At 48.7% G+C, this 24926-nt stretch overlaps 2 protein-coding genes across 4 annotated transcripts; one reads left to right on the top strand and one right to left on the bottom strand.

The window, feature by feature from the left end:
- Window positions 1-14: 14 nt before the first annotated feature.
- GZF1 (GDNF inducible zinc finger protein 1) lies at window positions 15-11393 on the top strand. 3 transcript variants are annotated; one of them, XR_010830037.1, is made up of 7 exons: window positions 15-147; window positions 2229-3595; window positions 5263-5357; window positions 6239-6406; window positions 7885-8042; window positions 8553-9535; window positions 10390-10527. XR_010830037.1 is itself a non-coding variant. In XM_066993442.1 (7 exons), the coding sequence occupies exons 2-7, from the start codon at window positions 2250-2252 to the stop codon at window positions 10566-10568; spliced, it is 2175 nt and encodes a 724-aa protein (XP_066849543.1). In that variant the 5' UTR covers window positions 15-147; window positions 2229-2249; the 3' UTR covers window positions 10569-11393. The 3 variants fall into 3 exon arrangements, 2 of the variants coding, with proteins under 2 accessions (XP_066849543.1, XP_066849544.1); XM_066993442.1 differs by having other exon boundaries at window positions 8553-8781; window positions 10390-11393; XM_066993443.1 differs by having other exon boundaries at window positions 8553-8781; window positions 9405-11393.
- A 554-nt stretch (window positions 11394-11947) lies between these two features.
- NAPB (NSF attachment protein beta) lies at window positions 11948-24661 on the bottom strand. Its single transcript, XM_048079001.2, has 11 exons — window positions 24430-24661; window positions 21346-21425; window positions 20524-20640; window positions 19125-19171; window positions 18895-18972; window positions 18051-18106; window positions 17460-17544; window positions 16374-16478; window positions 15691-15759; window positions 15260-15310; window positions 11948-14737 (listed from the first exon to the last, which is right to left on the bottom strand). Exons 1-11 carry the CDS (start codon window positions 24525-24527, stop codon window positions 14633-14635), a joined length of 891 nt encoding a protein of 296 aa, XP_047934958.1. The 5' UTR covers window positions 24528-24661; the 3' UTR covers window positions 11948-14632.
- Window positions 24662-24926: the final 265 nt, after the last annotated feature.

The raw sequence follows: 24926 nt of genomic DNA, 5'->3' as shown, positions 1-24926 counted from the left end.
GCCGCCGCCGGGAGGGGGCGGGGCTCCCGCCGCTGCGCTTCCGGCCGCCGCCCGCGCCTGAGGAGCGACCCGGCCCGGCCCGGCACAGAACGGATCGGACCGGACCGGACCGGACACCGCACGGCTCCGCGCCGCCCCGCCGGCGAGGTGGGTCCCGCCCTGCGGCTGCGTGCCGCGGCACCGGCCTGGCCCTCTGGGGGGTGGGGGGTGGGCCGCGGCTCGGCGCCCCGCGTGCGTCCCGCCGGGCAGAGCCGGGAAGGGGCGGCCGGGGTGCGCTGGGCCCGGCCGCCTCCTCCAGCGGCGCCCGGGCGGTGCTGGCACCGAGGAGCGGCCTCCGCCGTGCTGCAAGTGCTGCAGGGAGCTCTCGCTGCGCGGCGTTAATAAACAAACGTCGGCGTTGCGTGTCTGCCGCCGCGGGCACCTGCAGCCGGCTGCTGGAACAAACGGCTCCCGAGCACGGTCAGGAGCTCGCTCACCGCGGGGGGAGAAGTTTGGGCCTTGGGTTCTCCCTCCCTGCAGGGCACCACTGCAGTCTACACGTGATGACAAATGGAAAGTGGATAGGCAGCTGCAAAACAGGACGATAAGTAGTTAAAAAATAATCGTGTTAGGGAAAAAACGTTAAGTTCCACCACCATCGGTTATTTCAGGTAAAGCACTCAATGCGTGCCAATGTATCACATAACCAAGAGAAGGAAAGGCCTGGGTAGGTACAGAGAGGGGAAATTAAGTTTAAAAACGTTCTTTTCTGATTATTAATGTGTTATCCTTTCAGCCAGGAGGCAAATCATGTCATTCATTTTAAAAAGTCTGTCAAAACAGAAGCATAGCATTGGGTTGTAAAAGTGGGCAACGTTCTGAGATGTTCACCATGCTCTGAGCTGGTGGAGCAAAAGAGTGCATTCTCTGTCGTCTTTGTCTTCTGTCGAGGTGTAGTAAGCCTAATGCGGTAACAGTTTTTTAGGTATTTGTTATAATAGTGTCAATGTAACTATTTCAAAACTTAATATTAAATTTACAGAGCTAAAGATTCACAGGTTAGGAAATAAGGAGGCTTTGATTTGGGGATGATCTTTTTCTATAGAATCTAGGATGGAGGTTTGGGCACCTGAGGTGGATTGGTGGGTTGTGTTCGCTCTTCTCCAAATACTGTTCTCCTGTCTCTTTATCATGTAATATAGCTTCATTACAGTTAATATAAATTGTGCTCCACTTGAAAACTTGGTTCTGTTCTTCTGAGCAAGATTTCTAGTGTCCCACGTATTAAACGCTGCAAATTACTGTACCTGAGATTGGACAGGGAAAAGAAACTTTACTGTTGGAAAGTGGAAAGAATTTTTTCAGATGCAAAATGTGGGCATCTGTAGTTACACAGCGAAAGTCAGTGTGTTGCCCGGCGAGGCTTTGCTGCGGCCATCTTCAAAGATCACAGAAACATTGTTTGTTTCTTTGAAACAGAAAAAAACACTTCAGTTCCCTTGAGAACTTTGGAGCAACTTAAAACATTGGCTGGAAAAAGATACGAACCAAGTAGTTTTGGAAGTGGTGAAGCCTTGGTAGGACTGCAAATGGGCATTCAAAAAGTGGAGGCTGTAAGTCTGAGTGAGGGATTGCTTTACAAAAGACACCACTTTGGGAAGGTTTGTGATTCTTTAGGTTTACAATCTGACAATATATTTATGCAGTTTCCTTTGCCTCAGTCAGTCAGGCTTTCAGAAGTTTATCCAAATCTTGTTTAAAAGTCTTATCGGAAAAGGCTGTTTAAGGAAGTATTTAATTAGGATTGCAGGTCGCTTAGACTCACCTTTCTCCTACTGCCTGATTAGGAGGGACAACAGTTTCTGAGGCATGCAGAACTAAATGAAAACGTTTCTTTTGATTTTTCTCTGTTTGCTTTGTCCCTGTTATGCTTTCTAATACTCTCTGGTGTTTCAGGTAAAATTATGGTTGAGATATAAAATGAAATTAACTTCCAAGAAATCTGTGTGTGACTGGCAGAGCGTTCTTAGATATTACCGCTTAGGGGGGCACTTTGGGAGACCTGTCAGTGCTTCCAGCCAGACTTCTGACAGTGCTCCTTTGACAGCCTGGTCGTTTACGCTCAAGCACCTGAAGTACTTGAATCTGTCGTGAAGCGCACTCAGAAGTCTGGACGGGACTTGTGGCTGCTCAAGTCTCTGGGTTTTATCAGCTTCCTGCAAATAGCTAACACGCAGTGTTGTTAACAGCCTTTTGCAGAGAGCAGCAAGATGGAAAGCAATGCGGTTCTCCTTGAGTCCAAGTCTTCTCCCATCAACCTGCTGAATGAGATGCATCAGCTGCGCCTCCTGGGCCACCTCTGTGACGTGACGGTCAGCGTGGAGTACCAGGGCGTCAGGGCAGAGTTCGTGGCTCACAAGGCTGTGCTGGCAGCAACCAGTAAGTTCTTCAAGGAAGTGTTCCTTAACGAGAAGAGCGTGGACGGCCCGAGAACCAATGTCTTCTTGAATGAGGTCCAGGTTGCTGACTTTGCTTCGTTTCTGGAGTTTGTCTATACTGCTAAGGTAGAGGTGGAAGAGGACAGAGTGCAGCGGATGCTTGAGATAGCCGAAAAGCTGAAGTGCTTGGACCTATCAGAAACCTGCTTTCAACTGAAGAAGCAGATGCTTGAGTCGGTGCTTTTGGAGCTGCAAAACTTCTCCGAATCACAGAACTCTGAGGAAGAGAGTGCAGCCCAGCTGAGCATTTTGCATGAGTCCAAAGCAGCTGCTGTGGCAGAAGCTAACCGGGCAGACCATCCTCTGGATCCTCCGGATTCCCCAGCAGACAAGCCCAGAAACGGAGTGCCCCCTGAGGTGCCAGCTGCCAAATCAAAAGAGAAAATGGACAAAAAGAAGGAAATGATGAAGCCTCCTTATGCCAAAATCAGGAGGGCGAGTGGGAGGCTGGCTGGGAGGAAAGTATTTGTAGAAATCCCAAAGAAGAAGTACACGAGGCGGCTGAGGGAGCAGCAGAAGAACGCTGAGGGTGCTGCAGAAGAGGACAGCTACCCACAAGACCCGGAGGTGTGTGACAGGGAGAGGGAGGAGGAGCAGGCGCAGAATGCCATCAAACCTGAAAGTGAAGAATGCGATGGCAACTTCGAATCGGAGGAAAACCTGAACAAATCCGAAGAGGATAAAAAGAAACGAGGCAGTAACTTCAAGTGCAGCACGTGTGAGAAGGAATTCCTGTATGAGAAGAGTTTCCTCAAGCACATCAAACACAGCCACGGCATCGCAGCCGAAATTATTTATCGGTGTGACACCTGCAGTCAGACCTTTGCCAACCGGTGCAACCTAAAAAGCCATCAGCGCCATGTCCACAGCAGCGAGCGCCACTTCCCTTGTGAGCTCTGCGGTAAGAAGTTCAAGAGGAAGAAGGACGTCAAGAGGCACATTCTCCAGGTTCATGAGGGTGGTGGGGAGCGTCATCAGTGCCAGCAGTGTGGAAAGGGGTTGAGCTCCAAAACTGCCTTGAGGCTCCATGAAAGGACGCATACAGGCGACAAGCCTTATGGGTGCACAGAGTGTGAGGCTAAATTTTCTCAGCCTTCAGCACTTAAAACACACATGAGGTATGAACAGACTTACCTGGCCTTGCTAGATTCTGGGGGGAGAAGCAGAATCCCCTGGATCACACCTTGAACCTTCCAGTGAAGTGGGAATGTGAAACGGGACTGACTGGAAAGCTTCAGTTTTTCCTTTTTCATGGCTTTTCTCCTGCTTTTCAGGTTAAGGGAGCTGCTGTAATTCTCTTTCAGCCAAGTAGAGGTGCACGGGCTGAGGCCTGCTGCTGCGCAGCTAAGTTTTCTTGTGGGAGTGCACCTATCTAGAATCAGTGGGACGCTTCCCATGAGAAAAGCAACCCTGTGCTGAATCATTTGTGTGATCAGGGCTATAATTATTTCAGCTATGTTGATGCCTCTTTATATTCAGTAGCAAAATGTTATGCAGTAAGTACAAAAATACTGTATTAAAAGGAAGAGCACCAGATTTGGGTGCTAAGCCTAGAAAGCAACTGAAATTGGACTGGGAAGAGGCCAGTGTGGCGCTGCCTGGAGGCAAGCGAAGCACTGAAGGCACCCAGAGCAGAACCGGTGGGGTCAGGTGTAGCACAAACACACAGTCTCGGGAGTTCCTGGGAGAGGCTGTTTAGCGAGGCGTTACTTCTGGGTTTCTAAGGGCTGTGTCCTGCTTTTAGCAGTGTCCCAAAGCAGTGATCTGAGACCGACACAGATGTAGCCAGGGAGTGAGGGTGGAAGGAGGGAGGTGTAGAAGCAAGATCCCCAAGCACTGGGGTAGGAAGCACCTCGGGAGCAGCCTTGTGCTGGGCTGCCCTGTGGCGTTGCTGCTGGCGCAGCTGTGTGGGATCTCATGTTCATCGCGTGTCCTCTAACCACCGGTCATGGCTTTGTGCTGCTCGCAAACAAGTGGTTGGCACAGCTGAGCTCCTCCTCCAGCAAGCGCTACCGCGAGCATTCAGTAAGCCTGCTGAGCGCGGGAAACTGCGGGCTGCCCTAATGTGCGTGTTGTGACAATCTGTAGTGGGAGTTTTTCATTTTCTCATAGAAATTTTTACATCTAGGGCTGAGATCCTGCAGCACTATTCAAAGGATCTTTGATTTTCACTATGGGGTGAAAATCTAAGCTAGAGGGACCTGGAGACTGGCACAGGTGACAGTTCTGTGTGCTGTTCCTCCTGTACCCAGCTTCCTGGGGGTCAGGCTGCGAGGCGGGGGTGTCGGGAAGGAGGCTGCCTGCACAGCAGTGGCGCCGTGCGACTCCTCACCCTACGTGACGTGCCGCTCCTTCAAGCTGTGGCCACACACTCATCTTCTAATGATGGCCCTGCGGGAGCAGCAGTCCTGTGCTGCGTGGAATAGTGTACCGGTACTGCCAGCAGCACAAGATCTTCTCTTCAGGTCACAAGATGATGACATTTTTCTTGCAGTCTCTCAATTTGAATATAAGCTTTTCTAAACCTTACTCAATTTCTAACCTTAACAATTTGTTTTTACTTTAAAAAAAAAAAAATCTGGATCTGGGCCTTGCTCATGCAGCCCAATGCCATCAAAGCAGCCCTGCAGGAAGCACAGAACTGGGCCTGGCCAAAGGTATTTCCAAAGGACAGTAAAGCCTTGTGCAGGCACGCAGCGATTCTTCACAAAGTAAAGACAACTTGTGCTGTACTGCAAAGGAGAGAAATAGACATTGGTCTTCTAACGTTGCTTTCTCGTTTCAGAATCCATACTGGTGAAAAACCTTTTGTCTGTGATGAGTGTGGTGCCAGGTTCACTCAGAATCACATGCTAATATATCACAAACGATGTCACACAGGTAAGGCTTTCTTTGACAGCGTACTGTGCATTGGAGGCAGCCTGCTGTGAAACCAGGAGGTCTTATTTTCATTCCAGAGCTACATGTCTTTTTGGTTTTGATATAAAACTAGACTTCCTCATCCCTAGACACAGTTTTTCTGAGAAATGTTCTTACAAGTGGATGAGCAGACAGTGGAAAGAGTAAAAGCAGCTTATTAAAGAGAAAGGAAGCTCCCAGCCAGCTGGGATCTGGCATCTAAGTGTGGACTGGGACCACTTTGGGTATTCATCAGTATCCAAAGATCTAGCATCCGTAACAGGTCTGGTTGGATTCTTAAGAGAAAAAGGATTTCTCTCTAAGCCTTGGAAGAGTTGCCCAAGGGATGTCGAACTTGTCTTGGCACGTGCTGGTCTGCAAAGCAATGTTGTTAAAAGCACCTGTCCTTCTCTTGGGTAGCCTTTGGAGCCTCAATTGGTGTTTGGAATTGATGCTTTGTCCTGCCGGTGAGCTGTGTGTGGCATGTGTGCATCTCTAATTGAATCCTCTTAAACCAGTCTGCTTTCTGCTGGTTAACTCGTAACTGAACGTGGCTGGCAGAAAACACTAAATGTCAAAGAAATGTATTTACAAGAATGCTTTTCCAGAAGTGAATAGCTGCTTACAGGTGGGGGCCTTTCATCTAGAGAGGCGTGGTTCCTCTTGCACTTGGCCTGCTTTGTGCAGGCTTCTTGGAAGAAAGCTCTGAGCTTTGTGCAAAGATCGCTGTTGTCACCGCGGTGCGTGCAGATGCTTTGTGAGGTTGGCACGTGGTTCGTGTCCAGGAGTTTCCAGTTTTTGCATGCATTGTACCATTTGCAAATGCTACCTTGGTTTAACTCTCCTCCTCACCCTTGCTGCAGGAGAAAGGCCTTTTATGTGCGAAACATGTGGGAAGAGCTTTGCCTCCAAGGAGTACTTGAAGCACCATAACAGAATCCATACGGGATCCAAACCGTTTAAATGTGAAGTCTGCTTCAGAACATTTGCACAGAGGAACTCGCTTTACCAGCATATAAAGGTTCACACAGGTAGGAGGTTCTCTTTATTTTTGTTTGAAACAAACCACCACGATGCAAAGACTCTCCCAGCTGCACAACTCAGATAAGGGATTTCTCAATTAGGATTTCCCACTGCTTGAATTCCTGCCCAGCAAGGACTCAAGTAAGGGGAAGGTTTGATTCTTGATGCAGGATATTCTTTCACTCGCTCTGCTTCTGCTAGTACCTCCCTGTGCTTCTTCCTGGCTCTTAGAGCAAATCTCTAAAACATTCCCAAGACCTACACAGATATTGCTAATAGTGCAGCTCTGTTAGGAGGAACTGAAGGGTTACTAGTGACCAAAGCAGTATGCCCATTTTAGCTCTGAGCAAAGCGTTGCAGAGGGTTGATCCGTTCCTTGTCTGCTTGCCCACTTATCTTGTTTGTGGTCTTTCCTGCTTGGATTTTCTCTTCAGTCTCTGTTGTGTTCCTACCTGCTGCTCTATTTTTTTGAGTGGAAAGCAGCGATCATCAGCACACCACTAACTTTCAACTGTGTAGGCTTTGTTTCAGTGCTGAAAGGAAGAGTGAACAGTCACTCTTTGCAGCCTTAGCGTTTCTGTCTGTTTTACAGTCTGTTACCCTGCCTCTCAGAGGGCAGAACTCTGTTTTCTGCCTCACACTGGCTCTGAGTTTCATGTCTGCTGGGGAATCAGAAATGCTTTTCTCTTTTCTTGTCTGCCCTCTCAACTCCACATCACTGAGCAATAACGCGGGTTGCAACTGTTTGTGTTATTTTGATCGTGTAGTAAGTACTGTGCTTTCTTATCCAGCCCCACCCTATAGGCAGCATCCTTGCCCGCATTCTCCATGCTAACAAAATTCTCGTTTGGCTGCTGTGCCTTGCTCTTTCCTTATTGTGTGGCGTTACTGTAGGGGGAGCAGGGGACATTACCAGTAAATAATTAGTGCTAACAGGAACATCATCGTGTTCTGCAATGGCATCTCTTTTTTCTGTGACACCACTTGCATCTGTTTCAAATGTTTTTGGTATCCTCATTTTTCCTTTAGCCAGGAAAGTAGGAAACAGGAGACTGTGTTACCCTGTGGTTGTTCCAAAAAGCATTTAATACAGTGAGTGTAATGAGACAGTTTATGACATATTTGGAGTGAAGCTACTGGTTATGAGAAGCTCTAATATTGATGCTTGCACAAATTACCTTGTAAATAGGCAAAATTTCATTCTGGGACAGGACGTTTAGTTGCTAGTGGAATAGATAGGTCAAAAGTTGTGGAGGTTTCCGTGGCTGCACAGATCTACGCTGGCTGTGGGTCTAGCCCTTAAACTGCAATTATCTGCTTACTTCAGATGTGTCAAAACCAAACCTATTGTGAGAATCCTGGAAGCACCTTGGTGTTTCCCAAAGGTGCTCTACTTAGTGCTGATGGAGGCAGGAGCTAAGTGAGGTTACCGGGGAGCAGCACTCACCATCCCTGTGTCACCCTCGCTGCTGTGCTCTGCTTCCAGGCGAGCGGCCCTACTGCTGTGACCAGTGTGGGAAGCAGTTCACCCAGCTCAATGCGCTGCAGCGGCACCACCGCATACACACCGGGGAGAAGCCGTTCATGTGCAACGCATGCGGGCGAACCTTCACGGACAAGTCCACCCTCCGGCGGCACACGTCGGTAAGGCCCTGTCTTACCCCTGCCTTCTGCCCTCGAGCCTTCTTTCACAACCACACTGATGGGTCTATATTCTGCCAGGCCTGGAGGGGGGATTCCTGCAGAGTTTTTGTCGGTTTTAGCACATTGTCCTCTGTGAAAGGGCATTAAAAATACTCCAGTGGTTGCAGTCTGCAAGGAAGCCATTCTTGATCCATTGGGGCATGGCCCATATAGGTCACACCCATAGCCTGTTTGGTGGCAGATTTGGTCTGTGCCCTCTGACCGTGTTCCCCATGCAGCTGGGAAGTGATAGGAGAATTCATTTTCAGGGCCAGGCTTTTTGCTGAGCCAGTTAGATGCTTTACAACACCAGAGGAACTCACCAGGGACACGGCTTAGTGCCTTGATGTACACTGATATAGCCTGAGGACAGTTCTGGGGGATGGAAAGGGAGACCTTTTCTACCAGAGCTGGGTTCAGGCTTTTGCCTGCCACTCGTCATGTGTTCAACCTTCTGCTGTTCGTTTTCAGATACACGATAAAAACACACCGTGGAAGTCCTTCCTTGTCATTGTTGAAGGAGCATCTAAGAACGATGAAGGTCACAAAACAGAACTCCCAGATGAAGACTATGACGTGTCACCTAAAATGCCAGAGAAGCTGCTGTCTTTCTCAGAAAATGGCCACTATCAAAGCTTGGCTGCTGTCCCAGGGAGCGTGACTGCACTGCATGACAGCGGGTCTGCACCAGGGACAGACTGTAAGTCAGATGGGACTCCCGGACCCCAGGAAGCCCTTATAGCTACCACCCTAAGTGAGCTGACAGTACTGCATACACAGACAGACTCTATTCAGCCACAGCTTCATGCTCTGGTGAATATGGAATAAGTTGGCATTACAAATCCAGTTCAAGCTGCGCGCTTTGTATAGTCCTTTGACTTTGCCAATAACCTGCTGAGGGAACTAGGAGAAGCTACGAAAAGGAAGCAGGGCTAAAAATGAATGGAATATGCTGGATTACCAGAATTTCCTTTAAAAAAAATATTATTTACTTCCAATGCGTACAGCTCCATCCCCTGAAGGTAGGGTAGAGTAACACCAAATCCAGTTTGGTTTCATCAACTGGATTAAGTTTGTTCCCTGCAGCTAAACGAAGGCTGGAGGTAGGTGCAGTTCAGCATTAGCTGCCCTGCAGTGAAGGTATACCTACATTCAGATAGGCTATAAGGAAGGTGCAAGTTTGATTTGCAGCTGGTTTGATTACACGTGTACAATCAAGAGAAATGATGTGGTGTTTCTCAGCCTGGTAGCTAAGTGATATGAACTGCCTTTTCCCTAGTGGAAATACTTACATAAATTAAGTTTTGCTAAATTGCATTTCAGGAAATGTTGGTTTCTCTGCTTTCTCCAAAGAGCCAAGCACTAAGCCAGCTCACTCCTCAGGACTGTGAGCAGGAGCAAGCTTTGGAAAGATCTGGAGTTCCAGAAGTCGCAATTCTCTAGTTGCAAAATAGGCAAGTGGAAGCCCAGTGCTGTGTCTGTACAGGTGGTGGTATTATTTTTACTTTACAGTGAAACTCGGTACAGTTTGACACTAGTGTTCAGCCAGACAGTCTTTATCTTCCAGCTGCTCCAGTTTACATAAAACTTGGCTATTGAGAGAACAAATTCTCTTTTGTAAAAATGTTTATGAAAAATGGTACTTGAGCTCTACTGGAAAAGCCAGCGTAACGAAGCCCCCTGTAGAAAGACAGCTTACTGGCTTTTTCCTGTTGAATTGTACCTAAGCTCTTTGCTGCTGGTCCAGTTACGTCAGCAATGCTCTTTTCTCCACCATCACTTAAGTATCGCTGTTGTGCAGAACTGCAGACCTCCTTGTACATTAAGTAAAATTCTGGTGGGAAGAGTTAATTACTGTTTGCTGACAAGTTGCTACAGCTAATTCCACTAGTACAAGTCTCCTGAGGTAAATTCAGTTGCAAATGGGAGGGAGCCAGCGTTCCTATGACAAATGGCATTAACACATGCAAATAAGTGAACTATGAACTATGTTCAAGGCAATTAGGCCTTGATTTCCCAGATTCCAAATACCTTGTTTGTAAGCTTATGTTGGAATCTGGAGGGCAGTTTTAGGCTGATATTTGTTTAACTTGTCCGAAGTTAGCTCTTAAGGGGCAGACATTAAAAACATAGGTGATAAATAAAGTTGCCGCTCAGAGGGCTTTTCCTAATTATTAAAATGCAGCAGCAATTTTTAGAGCCGTGACAAGGTGCCTAATAAGGAACGTGACACAGTGAGCACAGGGACTGAGGGTCGCAAATACGCTTTCTGTTCAACCCGCATGCTTAAAACCTCTACTTCCCACAGCCTGCTCCAACACCCGCTGCGTTTGGATTCCACCACCACCAGTCACTATGAGAATCGTGCTTCAATTTGGGCATGTCTTACCAAGACAGCAAGATCTTTCTTTAAGTATCTCCTCCTCTTCCCCAAGGAGTACAGCCCTGGGCTCTCTCCCATCGTGTCCAATAGCTGGGAAAAACTGAGAGTTTCTGTCCAGGGTAAGCATGTTCTGTGTTTCCAGATGCTTGGAGGTCTGTGCCAACACAGAAGCTGAACTGAAATTAAAGTTAATTTGTCTGACCTCAGATTAACCTCACTGGAGTACTCTGGAAGAGTAGGGGGATATTTTCCATGTGCAGGGATGGAAACTTGAAAATAGCTGGCACTGACAAATAACCATTTCACTGGGATGAGTCTGGTTTTTGGAAGAAGCTATGAATCAAAGGCAATTTGCTGGTATGGTTAACTCTTCCAACTCAGAACCAGATTCCCAGTGCCCCCGTTAAAAATCTGGAGCTCTCCTAATTCATTTTTCTGGTTTGCTATCCTGTTTTCTCTTTATTTTAATATCAATATAGTATTTCCATAGATGCTTTCGCATCTGAAGCTGAGAGAAAAACTTTCTGAAAGATTACATTAGTGTAAAGGTAAGCACAATCAAGCCGTATGAGGGCTCATATTAAGGCTTAGGGGTTGGCAAAGCAATAAAGATATCCAAACTGTGGCAGAGAGCTATTTTTGAACCTTAAAGGGATGTCTAATGTGTTTCCACAGAATCCTAACTTAATCTATAGAAAGGGATTTTTTTTTTTTTAAGAGAACATTTCCAAGAGGTTATATTTGAAATATTTATTCAAGCACGATGTCCTGTTGAAGCTCAGTATTCCCAGTGACCAACGTAAAAGTTTGTAGATATATTTAAAGTCTGAGCATTAGTCTCTGTAGCCGGGGAAGCTTTTGTACTCCATGAATGTACAGAAGTGAGTTACTCATATGAATTGTTCTTATTAAAATATTTGAAATCTTAACACTGACCTTCCACTGACTTGGTTACTGTATAAAATGTTTCTATACCTTGCACATAAGGTGTAAATCTCTGCTGCTGCAAGCGTTGCACGGCTGTCTGCACTGCCATTGATGGGGTAAGTCATAACCTGGCTCTGCTGCAGGCGCTGGGTGCTACTCTTCTTCCTCCAGCCCGTCACCCTGCAAGAGATGCCCCGCTGCTTCAGAGCAGCACCTGAGGGGCTACACCTTACCTCTCCGTGCCTCGGGCTGCATGTCCTGGCCCTTAACTTGAGCTAAGCCTTAGGACTGGATCCTGAAAAAATAGTAAGTGTGACACTTTGGGACATTTCCTGTATGTTGTACATCACTTGCAGCAAGTGACTAAGTGGTGTAACAAGCTCACACACTTGCCTGTGAGCATCCACCCTTAGCACGGTGCCTTAAAAGATCATCAAACAAAACAAAGACCAGCGCTGCACATGTAGGCTTTTATCATCACACCCTACCGTGTTACCTCAGGCTCTAGCTTTATAGCTTGCCTTTCGCATTTTCCAGTAAAGGACATTTAGCGCTATTTCTGTTCATGATTTTCACTTTATTAATGTACAGATTCACACAAAACGTTATATTCTTGCTAAGGCCATTTCATTAATAAGTGTTCATAGTAGAGAGTTGTGTACCGGGGGGGGGGGAATACAGGAGATTGGCAGATCATCATTTTAAAACTGTCACAATTTACCACTGCTATACTGGAGGACATGCTGAAGTAACATACAGAGGTAACATACAGAAGTAACGATTGTATTCTAATGATATTTACTCCAGAGCACAGTAACAGACCACATAACCCCATGGGTACGGTCTTCTGGTCCACCAGCAACATAAGCATCTTACCACAGCTGTGCACAATACAATTGGAAAAATGAACAAAAAAGGAGGCATAAAATGCTCACCTCGGTTCTGCGTGACATTAGCAAAAGTGAAACCTCACAACCACTGCGTGCCCTCACCGGGGTTCCTACAGTGTTGGAGCCAAGTCAAGACAAACCTCACTATATAAGGGGTCTTTGCTTACCAAGGAAAGAAGCAGATTAAACAAGAAGGGTTCCAATCCTGTCCTTCTACCACACATAAGCTCAGCAGCAGTTACAGCTTTGGGCCCTCTCGTACAAAATGAAACCATATATGCAAATAATCCAAATTTTGCTATAAGAGTATCTACCTACCACACTAGCTGTGTCCTAAGCCAAGTGTTTTGTGGCACAAACATGTGACAGACTGGTACAGCCATGGGACATGCTGGGAAAATGACAGTTCTTCCTTCTGATAAGCTAAGCATCTCAGGTGAAGACAGACCAGGACCACAACCTAAATGGAATTCAAAATATTTCTCTGCCAAGTCTGTGGAATAGATGTACATAGATCACCTTGTTTCAAATTGAAGAGAGAGTTTTGGTGCAGGCAGAGGTTGGTTGTGTAAAAACGCATCTGAGAAGTTAGCAAACTGAAGCTGCTTGGAAGACTCAGCATCTTCCCAGCTGTTCAATGAACTCACCTTGCCAGTTTTGCACAGTTCACGGGCCTTGTCTTCACTTTCTGATGCACAGAACAGTCTATGAGAAAATTAGTGACTGGTGAGATCAGTCAGGGAAAAAAAAAAAGGCATGTACCAGGAGAATTTTTGGTTTTCTTTTGCATGAGCAAGCAGTAGATAACAGTACCACTTCAATAACACTAAAAGCCTTTTAGGTCAAGGAGTCAGTCAAATGTTGTACTCCAATAAGTTTCTAGATACAAAACAAACTGAAGAGAAGTGTGAAAGCCAGCATTCTGGCTGCCGCAGTACAAGCAGACGCAACTGTTTTATCAGGACAAAAAAGGAGCAGAGTCCCAACAGGGCAGCAGTGCCCACCAAAGCTGTGCATGGGGCTACCAGGTCAGTCCTGTGCTGGCCATGGAAGAAGGCCCACTTAAACAGCATTTGTGCCAAACCAATCAGCTTATTTTTCACTCTTAGTGCAGCACCAGTGCGACTGAAACACACTTCATTACAGAGAAATACTAAGTGACAACTCCCACTGACAAATTGCATAGGATCACAAGTCCCTCAACATACACGCCTGAAGTAGGTAGCTTAACCACCGCTAGTTAAACAAAGCATTGCACAGAAGAGCCGTGGTTGCAGACATTTTAAAATATGTTTCTAAAATTACTACAAGAATTTTTAAAGTGTCTCCGTCTTTTCAAAGCACGCTCAATTCCTCTGTCACCCACACAATGAAGACAAGGTTCCTGTTTAATACCAAGTCTCCTTCAACACTTTTGCATGTCACAACAAGGCAGCACAGCCAACAGCAAAAGGGTCAGAAACTAACGGGTACTGCCTGGCATACACAAAAGACTGGTAGTAGAGACAGCAGGAAGAGTTTATGTAGATGAGAAGTTAGAAAAATATATTACTTGGGTCTTGTCATCTTGGGGTAGGAGGGATGGGGTCCACCACAAAATAAATAAGTGGAAAAATAGATCCAAGAAAATATAGAAGAGCCTTACATTTCATATTTAGATCTTAGATACAAAATACACAATTAACTAGCTCTACTCCTGACGACTATTCGGAGGGCTGACACCAATCTAAGCAGTCCTGTCCTCGACGTGTAATGCATTTAGCACTAGGTTGTTACGTATTCTGTATTTATACATGCACACATGTATCTGTATAGGATGTATACACACACATGCACACTGTACCTAAGAGTCACAAAGCCTTTCACTAGCACCATTAAAAAAGCTCAATCATTAAAAAAAAAACAAGATCCAAGGGTATCTGGCAGAGGTCCATTTAAAACTAGGAAACAGTAACAACACAGCAACAGATCTGAAGCTATTATTTGTACTGTACGGGCATGGACAAAATATTTACATGCTCAACTCAGTGGTACTGAACCTTAAGACAGAACAGCAGGGGGGAAAAGTAGTTCAAGTGCAAACTTTGGGCTCATCAGCTAACAAAAAGAAAGATTTCTGCCAGCAGTGTTTCTTTCACCCTAGAAAGATCTGCCAGCGATACCCAGAGCAACCTTTCTCATCTACCCATGTTATCACAACAAAGAGCAGGATACTAAAGAAACATGTAAGTCATTTGTCATATAAGCAACAAAATTAAGCTAGATAGTTTTATCACGTATCCCATAGTGGTCCTTGGCTGTAACACAAGAACAGATTACTTAGGCTGCATGCCACAAATACCACGAACAATTCACTTCAGGTCCCCATCCCCTTCTCCTTGAATTGACTTTTTGATGCGAAGCAACATGGTTGTAAGCCACTGATCCAACCGTGATATTGAATCGAATTCTTTCACCTATTAAAGAAAAAGAACAGTTGAAGCTAACATATTAGAAAGCACATACACAATACTGCTGCAAAAGGAGCATTCTGCATTTCTCAAAGCATGTTCTTTTAAACCTTCTACTCTTCCCAAGGTAAAAAAATAAATATAATACACAAAGAACTACAAGCCATTGTCGGGCACAGGAAGGGGTTGGCACAAACCCCATGAATAACTGGCGGTATCTTTATTAAAATGATTTGTTTCTCACTCTGAGTTAAAGTACTGTGTTTGGGACTTGCTAGAACACATGCTGGAAGCAGCTTTGCTAATTTCTACCTCCTCCCCCTGGACGTTTTGTGGCAGGATGGTGAAGCCTGCCCGCTGTTTTGCCCCCCTGGACTCTCAGCACCAAGCAAGGTCGCTGTGCTCAGAGCTCAGGCCTCCGGTTACCAAACACGTAACATAGCACACCAAAACCAAGACAAAAGGGGAGGCCACATCAAAGAGCCCCAGAAACAGCCAGCCACACAACACACAAACACGAGTACTTACAGCCTCAGTGTATGCCTCGCAGTTTTGCTCCTCGTGGGCTTCCAGCAGTTTCTAGGAAAACACCATAAGAAACTTAGAAAATGCTACTGCGTGCTCCGCGCAGCTGGTGCACGAGCTGCTTCTCAAACCCAGGAAAGGGGACTGCAGGACACCGCCTCCCCAGACCCACATGTCCAGCAGCAACACCTTTGTAACCCATTAAAATGCCAACCCAGATTTTTTTTTTTTTTTTTGAAAGTTAACTAGAGTAATCATCTTTCTGCTGTTGCTACTCCCACAAGTTTGGTGTAAATCCCATGCAAAGTGAGTCTAATGTCCTCTAAAATGTTTCAGTAAAAGACCAAATACATGGCAAGGTGAAAAAGCACAAAGTAAAGGGCAGTATGCATTTCCAAACACAAGAGTGTTATTTTAACATTGGCTTTACTTACTTTCAATAGCTTGCATTCCCGTGAATCTGTGAACGCTGGGAACATTTCTTCATATTTCTCAAGAGCAAGCTGAAAGAGAGAAGCACACCCCTAAGCTCTTTTCACACAAAGTTCCTTGCTTTTTATTTCAGTTTTCACCTTCTAGTCCTAAAACCACACAGAGAGCTCGAGAAAGTATTCACAGCAAATCCAAGAGTGCAGGGAAATGAAGAGGCGAGCTCAGAATTTGGCCTCAATCTGACCAGAGGCAGCTGTGGCTTGAGATATCACTCAGGCATGAACAAAGCAGGAACACAGACAGACCAAAGGCAGAGCAGAAACAAGGAAAACTCCCTGCATGCAACACAGCAGCTTTCAGAGCCAGGTGCTTATAAGGAGGATCTGCAACGTGTGCCCCAATTTACCTCTGCACCTCCCACTCCAGAAGAGCTGGGGCTCACCCTTAATTCTGCTCACACTGGTGTTTTTTGGTGTTTTGGCCATTTCAGCCCAGCAAACATCAGGTGAGAGCATCAGCTACATGCTGGCCACCAGCCCCCCTCTGCTCTGCGCAGTTGTTCCCTGCTGCTCTTTCAGAACAGAACAAGTGCACGGGAATTGATGCTGCAGCCTGTGCAAGAGCCGTGCAAACCCCTGCACCTGCAAAACCACGGGCCGGGTGGCAACGGTCCGAGCCCACTGACCTTGGCGTTCAGCTCATCCACAATGAAGTGGCACAGAGCGGCCTTGAAGAAATACTCTTTCGCGCTGTACTTGAGCAAAGGGTTATCCATTGTGTTTGTTCCAACCTATGTGTAAAAAGACATTATTAGAGTCGGGAAAGAAAACTGCATCATTAAGAACTGAATTAAAAACATGACAGCTGATTAAAATTAGACAGCATCACACAACTGTCTGCAAAATGTCAGTGGCTGCAGAAAGCTATTGGGCAGCCAGACAGAGTTCAAGTGCCCCAAAGAGCAGTCTGAGACCCACAGGCAGCCCAGGGCCCACTGCCTGTGCTGCCCCGGTTCAGGGTTCCACCCTGGAACCTCAGGGCTGCCTGTCTGAGGCAGAACAGGGAAAGCAAAGTCCGCTCCGTGAAAGCCTGCTCTGCTATTAGCCCCCCAGAAACACAAAAGCACCACAGCCGGTATTCCCAAGTCAATATTGGACACAAAGGCAGAGCAATCAAGTTGGTTGATTTGGGGGGAAATTCTGTGACAAAACATATTTCTGAATGCCATCAGAAGTGTACTTATAGACTTCCTCCCCCCTGCCTTCCTGGCCTTTCTCTAGAAAAAGATGAATTCAGGAGGCGAAGAAAGAAAAGAAAAAAAAAAGGAGAAAAAAAAAGAAGCTAGATCAACTCGTAAAAGCCAAGGAGCAATCTGTGTCAACATGGCACGATCAGCTCCAAAATAAGCAAGAGCAGAAGCTTCCAGGTCACAATAATATTGTAAGACTGATGCACTGATCAGCTTTTCATTTTCAAGTAATTTTTTGCTCTGCGCTTTCTCCAATTTCTCTCTCATCTGATCTGTGGCATCATTTAAACAAGAAAGCCTTTCAGCCCTTGAGCAAACCTGAAGTGCCCCAGGTGTGGAAGAGTCCCTAACAATTTATCTGTGGGTAACAGGCACAACTCTGTTTTATAGTGCAAAACTCTGAGATTTCTGTAACTGGAGCAAGGCAGGACCTCTCCAACCCCAGTCCGGGTGCCAGCACAAGGGCCAGGAGCTGCAGACATGGAGAGCTGTGAGGCTGCCCGTCGGACAACGCGCGCTCACCTGCTCGTAGATTTCTATCGCCTTCTGGTACTGCTCCAGCTGCGCGGCATAGGCTGCGACCTTCAGCAGACACTTGTTGGCGGAACTGCAATCAATACCATCACCTACTAAGTGCTCTCCTGTGGGAGAGCATCCGTGCCCTGCTATCTCCCAGCACTCTCTCTGTTACTTAGCATATAGAACAGTGGGACCCAGAAGCTGCAAATTAGGAGATTTTTTTTTTTATGGCTGAAATTAATACACGTGGAAAAGGATGAAGACCTTCAGTTCAGCATAGGCCACGTTTCAGACACTGTTCAACCCCTCCATGCTTTCTGTGCACCCGAAATGGGCATCCCAAGCCAGACAAGTCTTATCTTGGGGTGAGAACCCAGAAATTCTTTAGAAACAGCTGGCATGAAGAAGGCATGAGCACCCCAAGGTATCAGAGCTGCAAAGCTGTAAATATTTACGTAGAATTTGGGCATCTTATCAAAGGACATTTTAGAAGAGCCTGTTGGGTGAGGCGTGTAAGCAAGTGTGCAGTCTAGGACAAATCCCCATTTCTGACCCCTCCCTGCTGTAAGTGACCATTTCACAAAGACCACTTACCTGTTGGACTCTTCTCCTTTGTAATAGTCTGCAGCCTGCTCGTAGTGTGCAATCGCCTGGGGACAGAAACCTTACACTTGAATACCACTTCTAAATTACAGTTTTTGGTTAGATCAGTGTACAGTGACCACATTTACAAAAGCTTTTCCACTCTGCAGATGAAAGGAGCGAGATGACAGCGTGCTGCAGGATTTCTGGTGAAGCGAGGCACCCAGCAAACTCAAAACATGAGGCTGCCCTTGAAAATTTGACTGCGTACTTGTTAATGGTTCCAAGCTCCGCAGCACGTTTAATAAAGGTGACACTACTGTTGAAGTATTGACTACAGGCATTTAAAACCACAGTGCAGCAAGGCTGCTGCCAGTTTTGCCACGATATGGTAAATATTTTAGCAGAACTGCCCTGACGCAGCAGTGCTCACTTAAAGTGGTGCTGCACATGGACAGTGAACGCTGAAATCATTAAGATAGGTGGACAGGACCCAGTGAAGTGGAGCTGAAGAGGCAAATGGTTTTCTATAAAACAGTACCTAGAGACTGTAAATTTTTGTTCTGCAAACTTCAAGCAGAGAAAGATTTGCAGCTGGTCAAGCTGACGAATGTTTGATGTAATCCTGATCAGAAATCCAGGTGCAGGCTTCCTGCTGTAGGATCTCCGTTATGGGAATTAACTTCAACTAACTTCAAACTATGGGTGACCTGCACGTACCCAGAGAAGCCTCGTGTCTGATGGGAGACGAGTTTTGGCATACGCGCTGGCCCCGGCGCTACTCTGGCCAGGCAGAGAAATGCAGCCGCGCCTGCAGCACCTGCACAGCAGTGCCAGCAGGGCTTGCCATCCTTACCTTTTCAATGTCTACCAGCTCAGCCTCGTAGATCTCCGCAATGGTGATGTGATGCTTGGCAGCGATGGTGAACCGCCCCTGGAGAAGATATAGGGTACACGTGAGAGGGGGGCTCCCTCCGTGCCCTGCACACATGCCGCAACAAAGCGGCAGTGCCACAGCGAGCTGCGCCTCTTTCAACCACACACGTAATACGCATCCACCCACGAGCAACCAGTGCAGCTTCTTACCATGTCGGTGTAGATATCAATAGCTGCATTTAAGCAGTTGATGGCCTCTGCAGCATGAGTGTTCAGGAAAAACAACACAAAGTCAGCCAGCACGTCAGAGTCCCCACTTCAACACCTCCCCCCTCCAAAACCAGATCTCAGTAACATTTCTCTTCACCAGATCACAGCACAGCTTCTTATATCAATACCTGCTTACAAGTGTACATGTGTGCATGTGGAATGACTGACATCACATTCACCAGGGATTGAGGACGTTATGTTCCCCACCTTTCTGCAAACCTCATCCCAATTCACCCACCACAAACACCTGTGTGCTGCGTAGCCACAGCAGAAGCCCTGACACCGAGTGCTAACAGGTGATTAGGATGGGCAAAATACAAACAACTCATGGCCTTCGATCACCAGGCTGCATCCCCAAACACAGCAAAACTCACAACACCAGACTTGTAAACACACAGGGGCTGCCATTTTCTAGGAAAATTTTTTATTTTTTTTTTCTCCCACAATTACAGAACAATGACATCAGCCCTGAGTGGTTTCTTCAGAGTTCTGCAACAGCTCTCTGGCATGGGAAAGCATCAGTAATGCTCCTGGGCCGTTTTGTCTGCGCACACTCAGCCAAGACACCGGGCTCCCAGAAAACCACAACCCTGCTCTTCACAGCCAGACTGAAGTAAGCCAGACCATTTATCCTTTTATCCCGATCCCAGCAGAGGTCCATCTGTTTCCCTCCTGCCTCCCCTCTGCCACGTGGTGGCACCTGAAGTGGTGCTGGGACCTCCAGCACCTCCCACTGCCACCCGGAACCGAGACCCTCCTTGGACGGGTGAATGTTTCTCCAAAACCAAGCTAAACCAGGAAGCAAACTGCACCGGCGCATCCCTCATCACGCTTCTGCCCAGGGTCTCTCCAAAGCTTATCAAGGACAGCATCAGAGACAGCATGAGAGCAGCTAGAGGAGAGGACAGCTCAGCACGTGCTGGTCCAGGCAGCAGACCGAGGGAATGCTGACTAGGCCCCATCATCCAAAATAGTCCCCAAATTCCTGCTTCACTATGAGTGCCATCTCCTTGCGCAGGAGAGGCGCAGAGCATCCCTTCCCCAGGCTCTCATATCCTTTTTCCCCTGAGGATGTCTCCTGACTTCTCTCCTTTCCACAACCGCCATCCCAGCGGCAGAGCTGCAGAGCCAAGTTCTGCAAGTAACGTTAAACTTTAGTAATTATCCTTCCTGACTGCTTTTAAGAAGGAGAAGCCCAGGCAATTATTAAGGCTTTACAGTAGCCTGCACTGAGGATCTGAAGGCACACAGACCAGCTGACTACGAAAGCCTCAGCGCACCGGCTCCTACGCAACTAAGAAGATTTGCACAAAACAATCCCGGATTTTGTCCCTCTTACCTTGTGGGTCTGCTTTTTTGTAGGCGTTCCCAGCGTCCACAAAACTGGTGGCCGAATCGTGCTTGCTCTGCAGCTGCATATGCAGTTTGGCCGCCTGACAGAATGCATTTCCTGCAGCTGGGACAGAAGCACACACCAACCTGCTGCACCCCCACGGTCCCACGCAGCGAGCAGAATTGCAGCAAAATGACAAAACCTGTTGCTCCCCAGGACCTGGCAAGTTTTGGAGGTGCAACCACCCCAAAGGTATTTTCAACCCGGTTTGGCACAGCAATGCTCTGCTTCACGCCAACCTCTTCCCATGAAATCAGCATCCAGTCCCACAGCGAGAGGAGCGAGGAGGAGCGAGCCCAGGGCAGTGCCTTTAGCAGGCTTCCCTGCTGGCTACTAGGTTCAGTTTGAAAATGATAAACTACACCCAGATGGGTGATTTAACATAAACATTCAGGTCACCCCTCTTTGCCCACCTTCCCATTATTTTAAATCACTGGGCAGAGCTTAGAAATCACATCACCACAGAGATAATCCCCACGAAGACAGCCTGGGATGCACAGCTCCGCCAAGAGAATTTGCAGGAAAATGCTCGGGTACGCGCGGGTCACCTGGCTACGAACCTCCCCCCCCCAGCATCTCCCCAAGCATTCAGCCAGGGCTGAAATGTTTCCCCCACGTCCCCTTCACAGCCAGGACAGACACCCCAAGTGGGCTCTCCCGACCACAATGAGCAGGGTGAGATGTTACACCATGGAGTTTCTGGCTCCCTCTGCCAGGGGCAGCTGGGCCCGCAGGCAGGCTGCAATGACCAGCGTGGGCTGTACTCACCGCTCCAGTTTTTGGCGATCTTGAACATGTTTGCAGCCCTGGTGTACATTTCACAGGCTTCCTCGACGCGGGTGTTGCCCCTGGAACAGAGCAAGAGCCCGTCACTGCGTGCTGGAGTGAAACACGTCACTGAAACGGGGCCACAAGTTCAAATAGGGCTCGCTGGGGTGACCTGGCCCACTGGGCATTAGGCTGCGAATGGCTGCCCAGCTGTGCCACGCTCAGGGCTTGCCTCCACCTTCTCCTGCAACACCAAGCGGTGTTTTGGGGCAGGGAGAGACGACGCTTCATGCCAGCACCCAGGCACGGCAGCAGTTCCAGTCCTCCCTGCCGCCACTCCCCACTCCTGCGGCAGCACGGAGCAGGCAGCGGCCGGGTGATGCTATAAGGGGAGGCAGATCATCTTCACTGCATTAAGCAGGGACAGAAAAGCCAACAGGAGCCCAGTCCTGAAACAGCAACTTATGGTTTTGCAGGCTCCTGAAGAATTTGGAGCCTTGAGCTCGATCTGCTCTTTGACTCATCTGTGAGCACAAGTGGAGCCAGCTCATACGAGTCTCATGAGATACACCTGGTGAAAACACTTGCAGAAACAAAGCCTTGCACATGACAAACTGGGCATTATTTAGGTAACTTACAGCAAACCAAAAATTAAAAACTTACTGTCTGACCGCCTGCGGAACGAACAGGCGTTCGTCAGGGATGAGCACCTGAAGCTAATGGGAGCTAACACCAACACAGCCACCCGCTTCCAACTGTTTTCTGGCTAGGAGCGCAAGGGAAAGGAGCACTCGGAACAAGTCTAACTGCTGGGCTTTAGCACCATAACTCAGCCTCCTGACCAGGACGATTAACGAGAATTCAGTTCATCTCCAGAGAGAGTTTTTGTTAGTTGAACACAGGTTTCTTCATGGACTTACTCCTGCACACTCGCTGCTGCCTTCTTTAACACAGAGTCCTGACACCCTGGACGAGCCAGCCTGGCTGGCGGGAAGCAGGGGAGAAAACATGTGGTTTTGTCTCTTTTTCCTCCTCCTCCTGACAGCCAGTCACATTTCATTTCTAAGCACAGCCAGTTTATTAGGCCTGCTTTTCCTGCCCTTGCAAGAGGCATTTTGCACAAACTACATCCAGAAGAGGCGCGAGGTAATGGGAAACCCCACGAAACATCCAAAATGGGCCAGTTTCTAGTCTCAGAACAAAGGAAAAAGCAGAAAGCACTTCTGCAAGCTAAGGAAGCTCCTCAGGAAAAAGCCTGGCTGTCGATAAGGGCTCTGGCTGGACACCTGGTGGCCTCGCTCCCACTGGGAGGCCAACGCGCCCCGCCACCACGGCAAGCACTGCCCGTTTTACCAGGAATTAAACCCAAAGTGAAATGCAGGCAGTGGCCAACACGCAGAACAACCCCAAGCAACCACGAGTGCCGGCACAGAAGAGCCCAAGTAGAACCTCTCATATTTTAAAAGCAAAGCCTAAAGGAGAAACCCAGGTGAATCCAACTGCACGATGAGACAACGCCGCGCTGCCCTGCCAACAAGCTCCAAGGGCAGCGATTCCCTCCCTGCAGCGCAGACACGAGAGGACAATGCCAGGAGAGCGTTTGCCCATTTTTCTTCTGTCCAAAGCTTGTTTAGGAATCGCTCTTGCATCTATTTTTAGCCAAAGAAAATTAGAAATTCGCCTCTTGAATCTGCTGGATCACACCGAGGGTTTTAGGGCAGCTGCCCGCCAGGATTATGCCTGGAGCGCGCCCCGCCTGGTGCATCTGCCTCAGGGCCACGAGGAATTTATTTTTAAAACTTCTGCTTTTGGGCTGGGGGCACTCCATTTTTCCAGGCTGTGGTTTAAAAACCTCAAAACCTCCGTGGCAGCATCACCAGAAATGCTCTTTTCTTTAAGTAACTATTTTTAAAATGGCACACAGAATAAAGCTTGAGGGAGACAGAACTACTAGTTTTTCAAAGCCCTTCCAGACACAGCTCTCACACCCCCACAAATACCTATTCTAAAGGAAAAGCCAGGCTGGGTGCAGCAAAAAGAAAGCTTTGCGATTTTCCCCCGTCTTTTTGTGCCAGTATCATCCCTGAGCAAAGTTTAAGCCGAGTCCTGCTTTCAAGACAAAGTCTCTGAATTACGATTTCAGCGCTCGTTTCCTTGAAAACATGACATCGTCAGGCGATTCCACAAACTGGAGTTCCTCCAGACTGAGGGATCCCTTTGGAAGCCCTCGAAAACCCCCTGTATCATGCCATCTGGGGGTCCCTCGAGCTGCGGCCCCTCTCCCAGTCGGTTTGCTGCAGTAACACTGTTCCTAAAAGCCCCCCCGGCGAGCGCTGCAGCTCCTAGGGCCAAGGACTCTGCCCCTTGCTGTTGCACAGGGACAGGGAATTATTCAGCAAAATCCGGCTGGCTCTGGGATGCGGAACAGCCAAGCTGCCGGCGCGACGCCAGCGAAGGGGGCTCCAGCACTTCGGAGGAGTTGGGCGCAACGCCGGGCACGTCAATCCGAGCAGGGGATGCGCTGCCAGCCCTGCACACCCGCACGGGCGGTGCGCACGCCTGCACGGCAGCACCGATGCAGCAGCGATGCTGCAAAGGAGCTCATCCCTCTTTCCGGGGGGCACACCACTGCACCCCACAGGGTGCCTATGGCGCGGGGAGGTTTTCTGGGGAGAAACGGTCCTTCTCCTGGGCAAATCCTGGTGAGGGCCACGGCCATTAGGGACAACCAGCAGCAAGCCCCCGCCGCGCTCGCCTGGGGACCCGCCGCGGGGGCTGGCGGTGCTGCAAAGGCTGAGCAGCTCATCACACCCCCGGCTGCAGCACGGGGTGCGCTCTGGGGATCCCTCCTGGGGACCCCCACTCGCCAGCTTGCCCCCCCGCTATGGGGGGTACTCGCGTACCCGCTTTGAACCCCTAGTTTTCCACGCACCCTCCCCCCCCCTTTTTTTTTCAACCTACCCGTTTGCACGCCGTGCACCCCCTTTGCTTTTTGCACGCACACACCCCTCCCCACTTTTTACAAGCTCGGCCTGCGAGCCCTCCGGATAACGCCGGCCCCCCCCCGGCCCCCTCACCGCTTACCCGAAGAGCCCCCGCAGGAAGGAGTGCGAGCCCTTCACCCGCTTCTCGGCCTCGGCCATCAGCTGCACGGCCTCCCGCTCCTTGCCCGTGCTGTCCATCGCGGCGCAGCTCGCGGCCAGGCCAGGCCAGGCCAGGCACCGCCTCCTCCTCCTCCTCCTCCTGCTCGTCCTCCTCCTCCTCCGGAGGCGCGGCCCCGGCGGGCGCGTGCACGGGGCGGGGCAGGGTGCGCGCTGCAGGGCGCTGAGTGCGTGTGCGAGGCGGGCGGCGCCTTGCACGCTGCGCGTGCTGCACGGTGCGCACTGCACCACGCACGCTGCACGGCATGCACGCAGCACGTGGTGTGTGCGGCACCGTGCAGGATGCACGTTGCATGGGACACACTGCATGGGACACCTGTTGCACCGTGCAGGATGCACGTTGCACAGCATGCACAATGCACATGATGCACGTTGCACGGGACGCGCTGCATGTGACGCCTGTTGCAGGACGCGCACTGC

Source organism: Anser cygnoides, chromosome 3, assembly GCF_040182565.1.
Source record: "Anser cygnoides isolate HZ-2024a breed goose chromosome 3, Taihu_goose_T2T_genome, whole genome shotgun sequence".
Taxonomy (NCBI): domain Eukaryota; kingdom Metazoa; phylum Chordata; class Aves; order Anseriformes; family Anatidae; genus Anser; species Anser cygnoides.
The sequence above is the reverse complement of the archived record's forward strand: the minus strand, read 5'-3'. Positions and strand labels throughout refer to the sequence as shown.